Source organism: Sorex araneus, chromosome 3 (genome assembly GCF_027595985.1).
Source record: "Sorex araneus isolate mSorAra2 chromosome 3, mSorAra2.pri, whole genome shotgun sequence".
Classification (NCBI taxonomy): Eukaryota; Metazoa; Chordata; class Mammalia; order Eulipotyphla; family Soricidae; genus Sorex; species Sorex araneus.
This window is the reverse complement of record NC_073304.1, coordinates 139,978,184-139,989,263: the sequence shown is the minus strand read 5'-3', so window position 1 is coordinate 139,989,263 and position 11,080 is coordinate 139,978,184. Positions and strand designations below refer to the sequence as shown.

Below are 11,080 nucleotides of genomic sequence, written 5' to 3'. Positions count from 1 at the left end.
GTGCATCGCCAGGTGTGACCCAAAAAGCAAAGAAAAAAAAGAAGTATTACATGAACTAGAACAAGGTTCTCCAAAGGTGGACTCCTCAGAATCCCTAGGAACTTATTAGAAATGCTCATTCCACCAGTTCAGACCTATAGAGTTAAAACCCTGACTGGAGCCCAATAACTTGTGCTTTCACCAAATTGATATCTGTTGCATGCAGTTTAAGAACGAGTAGCCTAGAGGCCAGAGAAATAGTACAACAGGATGGGCACTTGCCTTGAGCACAGATTGACAGGAGTAAAGCCTAAGCACTGCTGGAATGAACAAAAAAAAGGGGGAAAAAAGAGAAAACAAAGGACAAGTAGTGAGAACATCATTAAGGCCTTTCAACATCAAGCAAGCAAATCAGAAATCATGCTAATCAACCAAAGCCCCTGTTCCACCCACACAGCTTTTGAAGGTATTGTTAGAATTCTGCAAGTCATATTAAATTCTTGGTGAATAACCAAAGTATCGGCTAGAGTACAAACTTGTGCAATAATGATTTTTCACTTCTTTTCCCAAAACACCAAATAAAGAGTAATTTTTTCAGGATTCCAATCATTAGAGTATCTAAATTCAGCAGTCAGCATCTTTTCTCTACATGTGGTTTTCATGCTCACATAGTACACAAAACTGAATCTAAGATAAGGGCAAAAAATTGAGGGGATATCTTCCATCATTCTTTACTGCTATAGAACCCTCTATATATCAGCAGAAAAATTAATCAAACTGGAATAGGAAGAATTTGAGTAAAAAATTATTGGATAGTTTTTGCTTTATCTTCAGTTTACACATGGTTCCTACTCAACACTGTAATTGGAGAGAAGTTTTGATTACTTCCTTGGCATCTTTTTATGCTTAAAATTTATCCCAGTCTTTAAAAACCCTTTCCAATTTCTGGCCAAGCAGAACCTTGCCACTCACTTTGAACTTGCAGCAAGTAATGCTTTCTGGGGGGTCCCTTTTTTCAAAATGAACTCCTTTAACACAGACTCTGAAATTATGAAGAGATTATCTGCAGGAAGTCAGGAAGTCTGGCAGATCCTGGATACATGTTCCCAGACCCATTTTTTTCTTTTTTTTTTTTTTTTTCATTGAATCACCGTGAGAACAGTTACAAAGCTATCCGGATTAAGTCTCAGTCATACAATGATCAAACACCTATCCCTTCACCAGTGCACGTTCCACCACCAAGAACCCCAATATACCCCCTCCCACTTCCCACCCTGCCTGTGTGGCAGATGATTTTCACTTTACTCTCTCTTTACTTTGATTACATTCAATTTCTGACAGAAAATCTACTATTATTATTTGAAAATTTCCCCCCAACAATCAGACCTGCCGAAAAGGCATCATTAGATCATTTGTTTTCTATTGCTGATAATGAAGAGCACATGATGTTGCACAGCCTCAAAAGCAGCTGCGCGGTTTTGGAATTCTGGTATTTCAGTAATTAATATTACTAAATATTAATGTATTTCTGACAGCAGCCACTGAGTTCTAAGATTGTTTTGTGTGCCTCTGGGATCATGACTGTTAGGAGCTGAGGAGTTGTTCATGGGCAGTGCTCAGGGTTTCTGGGCGAGGAGCAGGGCCGGTTCTGCCCCCCTCCCATAGCGAGATTTCCCGTGCCCCATCACTGCAAGCTCCTACCTCTCTGTCCAATTGGCTCTGAAAGGTGGCAGTAGCCATGCTGGCACAAAGGGAAAAAGGCCGAGGGACAAAAACCCTTCCCCTTCCGGGGCTATACGGGGCCATAGCTTAGTTCACAGTCCAGGTGTTTATCTGCCAGCAGCCGCTGCGTTCCAAGATTGGTTTGTGTGCCTCTGGGGTCATGGCCGCTCAGGGGTGGAGGAGCCGTTCCTGAGTGGTTTTTTGTATATCAGGAAGGACACGCGGCCACTGGAGAAATAGGTCGATCCCCACATATTGGAGTCGTGTTATAGAAGTTCACTTCTGGAGAAGATGGGGACTCTGCACCTTCTCTGTCTGGGGCACCCCAGTGTTGTCAGCCCAGTCTGGGTTCCAGAACATTTTCTGGTTAGCGGTGCCTGCCAGCCAGGATTCTTCACTGCTGAGTGCGGCAAGATGGCCTCAGACCCATTTTTCAAATCAATGGTCCACTGCAACATAATCTTCCCACCTTTGATGATATCCATTTGAAAAATGACATTTACTTTTTTTGCCAGTTGGGCCCCAACCTCTTTAATGCTAATATTCTCAAAGACCCAGAAACTTCAGAATTCTAACAGCTCTAAGGGATGTGGCATGGTAGATTCATGGGCTCACCCCAACTCCTTGAATTGACCATCTAGAAGTCTGTCCCCTGCTTTGATCTTGAGTTGATGGTCAGTTCTCTTCCTCATCTTACTGTGCTGGTCTGCTTGACCTTTCCATCTGTTTCTGAGAAAGAGTGGTCACAGTGCTATCTGTAAGTCAAATTGTGACATCAAAGCTAAGACCCAAGCAGAAAATGAGGCTGGCATATACCTCTGCTCCAGTCTTATTGGCCAAGCAAATGCTAAAATATGACAGGGGGTGGGGATTTAAAAAAGGAATTATGATGCAGATCTACCCCATCACCATCCCAAACCAATCAGGGCTTTTGGTTTCAAAAGCAAAAAAAAAATTATGTAAGTATTCTCTAGCTGGACCCTATGTTGGGAATAATGGAAATTGGTCCCAGATTGCTCTTTGCTGATACAAGTTTTGTTGCGTTTTGTCTTTCCAGTGCAGGCACCTTCTGGAAGCAACCTTGAGAGAAAAGTTATTTTTATGCCTTCAAAACTGAGTAAATATTAAGGTGTGAGATTTGGCTTATCTGGATGCTGCTAGTAAAAGGAGGGAAACTTTTAGAGTAATACCAGCTGGCTGGAGGAGGAATCAACACCAGGACTTATGTTAGAAAATTTCTGAAAGAGTGATATTTCTAAGATAAACAGAAGATATTATGGTCTCATGATAACTACATATAATTACCTAGTCCTTGCTTTGAACCAAAATATATTCTAGGCACTGTGTATGTAGTAATACTTGTAATCTACATTACACTGTTCTCAAGTAGGTACTTTTATCCTTATTTATCCCTTACAGACAAGAAAAATTAAGTGAGTGGGGAAAGTGAGGAAACTGGCCAAAGTCACACAGCTAGAAAAGAGGGTAGCCAGGTTTGAACAAAAGTAAAATAACTGTAGAATCCACTTTTAGTCTGTATGATGATTTATCATTAGGTTGTGATTCAGGGACAGGAACACCTTAGAAGTGATCTTGGGCCCATTTTAGGACATCTATCAGGGATAAATGGTGTTACTATGGTCCATTACTGGTGATGTTGACCAAGGTCATTTGATTCAGTAGTGCCCACCAGGTTTCTCCACGAAAGTTATTATTTCCCTAAGTAATGAATAAATATCTCACTAAGGGAGATACTCTGAGACTTTGAAAATATCCTGTCTCATATAACACTGCAACTAAATTCTTTTTTGGCATCCATTTTTTGGTCTATCAGTGTTGCATCCTAAATAGTCAAAATCTGATCCCACCCTACCTTTAGATTGAATGATTGAAACTCTGCTAGAATACATGTCCCTTTTTTACCATTTCCTTGCTTGATCAACTATATATTCATCTCAGTGTGGATTTGTGAATACTTATCTTATTCTTGGGTCATATTCCATTATTTTTTTATTTTATTTCCTAAATTTTCCCTGATTTGGCTAGTGGGAACACCATATGAATCCCAGTATTAATGGCCAACACACATGTAGAACAGATCATATTATCTTTAGTCATTAGAAACCTGCATTCCGTATCTATCTAGTTATTAAAAAGCTAAGAGTATTTTGCCCAGTGAAAAGTAATCTCTCAAAATCTAAGGATTTTGTAGTTAGTACACTTCCAATACTAATGATTGACTTTTCAAAATTTGGTGTGCAAGGATTAAAGCCCTAGTATGTTTGTTTTTCTTAAAAAATTAAAATAGTGCCTAACAATGTATTTCAGTGGTAGGGCACTGCCTTGCAAGCATAAAGTCACAAATTTTGTTCATAGTCCCACATATCATTGTGGTTCCAGCAGCACTGCCATTGTGTGAAATCTGCAGAGCACTGTGACCAAGTCTGTGACCTCTGGATATCATAACAATGAAAAGAAAGAAAGTCAAGAAGATCAATTTAAAACATTGTAACTATAAGATAAAATAATGACTTATTACTCATCCCAACTTTAGTTGCCACTAAAGTGGCTAATGTTTGAAAGACAGACAGCATCAACTGTTAACAAAGATACTGAGTGGCTAGAACTCTTGTGTACCACAGGTATGAGGGCAAAATAACGCTGCTACTGTGAGAAAATGCTAGAAAGTGTCATACAAAGCCAAGCATGCTTATCTTACAACCATTCAGTCACACTCCTAAGTATTTATACAAGATAAATGAAGACATATATAGCTACAGAAAAATGTTTAATGAATGCTACTTGCAACAATTGTGCATTAAAGAAAAAACACTAGAGACAATACAAATCCTTTCTTCTGTTCATGAAGAGAAGGCTGGATAAACAAATTGTATGATCATAGATTGAAATACTACTTGGCAACAAAAAAGGAATATGCATGAAACTTGTGCATTTTGCTGAAAGATGCAATATCAAAGACAACATACTATATGCTTTTATATCCTATGCTACTGCTATGTAATACTACGAAATGATTATTCATTCATATACATTCTAAAACATCAAAACTGTGAAACAAAAATGACACTGGTTTGTAGGGGTTAAGGGTAAAAAGTAAGCTAGTTTACAAGGATAAAAGATAAGTTACTTTTTTGGGAGAGGGGTTTTGGGGGTTCAATCACAGATGGCATGTGTGAGGTCAGGAGAGCAAACAAGCAAGGGTAAGCCATGTTTGTGGAATGCCCAGGAGCAAGTCTCCAAACCAGGAACTAATCCTAAATTATGGTAGGAAAGTCCCACAAGGTTTTTATGGCTCTTTGCAAAGATCTCTCCCTTTGTTTCAGTCAGGAATAACAAACAAGGTCAATTTTCAGACCATTTAGCAAACGATAGCTCATTTATGTCCTCCATCATCATGACAGTTTTATAGCTACCATGGAAACCTATGAAAATGGTCAAATATGGTCAGAACCTCAGATCCCAGGTACACACACCCATTTTTGGAGAAGAGTGGGGCAGAATAGGGAAGACAGTCTCAAATTATAAATGAGGAAAAACAAAGACTGGCAGCGTTCCGACTGCAGAGCCCCACTCCCTGAGCTCGAGGGGAATATCTTTTGGCTTTCTCTTTTCTTAAATAAACACTTGATTTATCCCCAGTTGGGTACTTTCTCCTTTGCCTTCTATAATAAATACTTATTTTAAATATTTTTATGCTCACTCCCTAAGATTTCCTTTTAGGGAGACGACAGAATCAGGGACCAGAGGGTTGTGTGCACTGATGCCCTCCCATCCCCGCCTCATGATTTCTCATGCTTTATCAGAGGGATAACAAAATTTCCTTGATTCTACTGGTGTAAATACTCTTGTATATATTTGTTGAAAGTCATGTAATCAAAAAGATAAATTTTTCTAATTTTTATTAAAAAACTGTGATTTATGAAGTTTTTCACAGTTCAGCGGTTCTTATTCTCTTGTTTTTTTCTTGGTGGGGTGACACATTGAGTTACACCCAGCCATTCTCAGGGTTCCTGGCTCTGCACTCAGGGATCACTCCTGGCAGGCTCTAGGGTAGGGTGCCGGGGGATCAAACACTGCCAGCCAAATGCAAGGCAGGTGCCCTACTAAACCTACTATTGCTCTGGCCCAAGAGTTTTAGTCATATATTTCAACAGCAATCCTACCACCAGTATCAGCTTCCCTCCACCTGTGTTCCCATATTCCCTCCCCACCTCAAACCCCCGCCTCATCTCTGCCTATTAGCCTGATAGTTACATTACAAAGTTCCGATGGTTTCAGCTTAGATCTCAGGTTTTCGGGGTTGTTGAGTATGTGTTTTGGATATATGACTCTACCACTTACCCCTATCACCAATGTAAGTGAAGCCCTGATGCCTGTTTACCCATTACTTCCCATTCTCTTCTTCCCTCCTTGACATCTTCTTTTTCTGTCTTCTCCCCTCTACACACTGGGGTCAAGAGTGATCTAGACATCACCTACAATATCCTTTAACTGTATTTCTTATCCAGTATTCCATATACCACAAATAAGTGAGATTATCCTGTGTTTTTCTTCTTCTGGCTTACTTCACTCAACATGATGCCTTCCAGTTCCAACCAGATTACAGAAAATTGCATAATTTCATTGTTCTTTGCAGATGCATAGCATTGCTTTTTGTATATATACTACATCCTCATAGTTGTTGGATACCTAGGTTGATTCCAATATTAGCTGTTGTATTAAGTGAAACAGTGAATTATGGTGTGCATATGTCCTTTAGAGAGAGCATTTTTATGTCCTGGGGGTAGATGCCCAAAATTGGGATTGCTGAGTCATATGGAAAGTTCAATTCTAAGCTTACTGAGAACTCTCCATACTATTTTCCACAGGGGTTGTACCAGACAACATTCCCATAAGCAGTAGATGAGAGTTCTAAATAGATGCATTTATTTATTTATTATTGAATCACCATGAGAAAAGTTACAAATCTTTCAGGTTTAAGTCTCAGTCATACAATGATCAAACACCCATCCCTTCACCAGTGCACATGTTCCACCACCAAGAACCCCAGTGTACCTCCCATCCCACCACCCTTGCCTGTGTGGCTGATGATTTTCACCTTAATCTCTCTTTGCTTTGATTACATTCAATATTTCAACAGAATTTTCCCCAAATCAGACCTGCCAAAAAGGCATAATTTGATAATTTGTTTTCCATTGCTGAGAATGAAGAGCATATGAGGTTTTGGATTTTTGGTATTTTAATAATTAAGTCCAGAGAAATTTCTGCCAGAAGTCGTATCACTGCTATCACTGCAAGCTCATACCTCTGTTTAGTGATCTCTAAAAGATGGCGGTCGGCACGCTGCCACCGCTGAAAGGAAAGGCCAAGAGAGAAAAACCTCCCAGGGCAGCATAAGGGCATAGCTTAGTTCACAGTCTAGAGGCACTTCTGCAAGAAGCTGCTGGGTACTGAAAGTAGTTAGTGGGCTTCTGAGATCATGGTCGCTCAGGAACGGAGGAACTGTTCATGTGTGGCCACTCAGTGTCTCGTCTGGGCAGCTAAAGAGATACATTTAAATAGTAAATTATGCTTCAATAAATGACTTTGAAAAATAAAAACATGTGTGAAAAGATTTACATGGCCACTTCCATGATCTCTTTCTAAAATAGAGGTCACAAGTCAAATCTAGAATGCTGGGTTTTAATTTTTTTAATTAATTACTATGGCGGAGTCTCTTGCCCCCACAACTGGCTGTCTTCAATAGGGGCCCTCAGAGGTGGGTGGGTTGAGTCTCCCTCCCTGCCCCGAGCAGAGTCCCAGCAGCCAAAGACCTCTGGAACCCAGCCACAGCCATGCTCAAGGCCACTCTCCACATGTTCAGACAACCCTCACACATGAAGGAACCAGCAGAGGAACCCAGGTGTGCGGGACCTGGGGCTGAGATCTCCAAGCCTGTTTGGATAGGGACTGGGCCTCCTCAACCCAGATCCCCCATTTCCTAGTAGTTAGCCAGTCACACCCACAAACTGTCCCCTGGCGCCATGTAATCCCATCAATGGCCAAGATACAGAGAGTATAAAACAAAGCTCCCGGAAGAGAGTGATGCAGTCTTTTGCTCCTGCACCTGGCTGTCTTTACGGAGGTCCATCGGAAGGGTGCGGGTTGTGTTTCCCTCCCTGCCCCAAGCAGAGCCCCAGCAGCCAAAGACCTCTGGAACTCAGCAACAGCCATGCTCAAGGCCACTCTCCACACATTCGGAAAAGCCTCATGCATGAAGGAACCGGCAGAGGAACCCAGGTGTGCGGAACCTGGAACTGAGATCCCCAAGCCTGCTCAGATCAGGACTGAGCCTCCTCTACCCAGATTCCCCATTTTCCAGTAGCTTGGCAGTCACATACACAAACTGCCCCCAGCACTGTATAATTCTATCAACACCTAAGATCCAGAGACTATAAAACAAAGCTCCTGGACCTCTTATAGCCTAGTTCTCCCTCTCAGAGAACCTGGCAAGCTACCAAGAGCATCCTGCCCACAAAGCGGAGCCTGGCAAGTTCTCTGTGGCATATTTGATATGCCAAATACAGAAACAATGATGGGTCTCATTCCCCTTACTAAGAAAGAGCCTCCAATGCAGCACCACTGGGAAGAATGAGTAAAGAGAAGCTGCTAAAATCTCAGGGCTAGGACAAATGGATACATTACTGGCACCCGCTCTAACAAATCGATGATGAATGGGATGACAGTGATACAGTGATACAGTGAATTAATTACTAAATCTCTACTAATTTTTCTATTGAACTATGATGCATAATTTTGATTTCCTTTATTAGTTAAATCCTATAACACTGTATGGTGAGACAATCTCAAATTTTCGGCATCATATCACTTGATGTGTTTATTTGTCTCATCTTTGAAAGTGGCTGCAATTATTTGGTCCAGGCTGCTATCAGCTAAGCCCTGTTCTTCAACATGTGACTCACCCTCTACCTGTCAGATCAGCCAGACACTGTCTCTCCCATCGCAGAGAGCACAAGAAGCACAAGAATAGCAGGCAGGAACAATCTCTTGATGTCCAGCCTCAACATTGACTCATCACCCCTGTTTGGTCATAGAACTGGCAGCAAAAAATAATACCCAGATCCGGACCCAAAGTCAAATTTTGGTGATGAAGCCCTGATAGGGCAAAAGATAGAAGGAGGGGGATGGGGAATTGAGATGGACAATGCAACATTCCACTGCAAATGGCAGGAAAGGAGAGCTTCCACATTTTTTAAGATCTAGATTTCTTATTTCATTATGAATGGAGAGGTTTGTAACCTTGGACATGCACCTTCATTTGGCAACAGTTCCCTTGTTTTTAACAAAGGCTAGTGTGCTTTCTTCAGTCAGAGTGAGTCTCCACTCCTACAGCTCAAACCTAAACTCTGGTGTCTCCTTTATAAAGGAGAAGTGTTCTGAGAAGTAATGGGCAAATGGGCATCAGGGCTTCAGTTATACCAGTGATATGAGTTAAAGGTATAGCCATATACACAAAACACTCAACAACACTGAAAACATGAGATCAAAGCTACAAACAACCACTGAAACTTTGTAATATGCCTGTCAGGTCAACAGACTGGGATAGGACAGAGGTTAGCTGTGGGGAGGGAATATGGACACTGGCGGAAGGAAGTTGACTCTGGTGGTGGAAATGATATTCAAATATAATATGCCTAAAATTCAACTACCAATAGCTTATTAGTAAATTAGTTATTTAATTAAAAATTAGTTAATTTTTAAAGGAGAGTTGTTCTGAGGAAATGTTCCAAAATCCCTGAGATTTTCTCTTTCTTCACTAAATGTCACTGAAGACTTAAAAAAAAAAACCCTATCAGCACCCCAGCGAAGGCAAGAGGGTGAGAGGGTGAGAGCCCTCCCCACCCTAAGGGAAAAAGACCCAACAGCCAAAAACCCCTAGAACCCAACCACCATCATGCTCAAGGCCACTCTCCACATGCTCAGGCTGAGCCTCACACACAAGTGAACAATTCCTGAACCATGCAGCTGCATTTGCAGCCACACGACACATCATAAGACATTCCCTACCCATTCTCCAAGAGTACCAGACCACGTTTGATGGGGTTCAAACAGTAGGCAACCAATCATAGAAGGAAATATATATATGCATATATACATATTTTCTGATATACGAAAGTTCACACCACCCAACTTTTCACAGGTTACTGATATCTTAAAGAATGTCTTAATGGCCCCTGCCAAAATAGAACAATCTTCATACTGTTTCCCCTATGGATACTTTTTTGTAGCATTTTCAGCGGCTTTCCATAAGAGACAATACAAAATATATTATTTTGGTTGTGCTTTGGGACAGGGATTGAGGCTTGGGATGGAAATATCCCAAATATGGTGCTGGGAAGGTGTTGAATATTAAATGTAATCAAATATTGTGAACTACCTTATAAAACAAAAAAATTTAAATTTAAATTTAATTTTAATTTAAAATTAAAGTAATAATAAACCAATAAAATGGCATGCTACAAATCACTGAACAAAAATAAATTGCATTTGCATATGCAAATATACTAGAAGATAAATAAATCAAGAAAACAATCTCATTTACAATTGCATCAGAATCAATTATCAAAAATCAGCTTAATAATGAATGTGATAGACTTATAGATAAAAAATTAAAGTCACTATTAAAAGGAACAAAAGCTACAAGGCAAAAAAAAAGTATTATGTGTTCAGGATTGGAAGAATTAACATAGATCAAATGATCATCTTAACCAAAGAACTATGTGAGTCAATGCAACCCTTATCAAAATTCCAGTGACATTCTTCAAGTACTAGTACAAACATTACTAAAATTTATATGAAACTTCAAAAGTTATAGCCAAAGCCAAAGCAGTTAGGAGAAAATTGATGCAGGAAGCATTCCATTCTCTGACTTTAAACTATACTATAAAGCTATATAAGTTAAAACAGTGTGTGACTGCTGGTGGGAATGCCGGCTAGTTCAGCCCTTTTGGAAAACAATATGGACGATTCTCAAAAAACTAGAGGTTGAGCTCCCATTTGACCCAGCAATACCACTGCTGGGAATATATCCCAGAAAAGCCAAAAAGTATAGTCGAAATGACATCTGCACTTATATGTTCATCGCAGCACTGTTTACAATAGCCAGAATCTGCAAAAAACCCGAGTGCCCTAGAACAGATGACTGGTTGAAGAAACTCTGGTACATCTATACAATGGAATACTATTCAGCTGTTAGAAAGAATGAGGTCATGACGTTTGCATATAAGTGGATCAGCATGGAAAGTATCATGCTAAGTGAAATGAGTCAGAAAGAGAGAGACAGACAGAAAGATTGCAC

The 11,080-nt window shown here is 40.3% G+C and overlaps 1 protein-coding gene across 1 annotated transcript; it reads right to left on the bottom strand.

The window, feature by feature from the left end:
- Positions 1 to 885: 885 nt before the first annotated feature.
- On the bottom strand, positions 886 to 2,393 carry SCP2D1 (SCP2 sterol binding domain containing 1). Its single transcript, XM_012934040.2, is given in 3 exon segments — positions 886 to 962; positions 965 to 1,061; positions 2,100 to 2,393. Coding segments are annotated over 3 exon segments (468 nt in total).
- Positions 2,394 to 11,080: the final 8,687 nt, after the last annotated feature.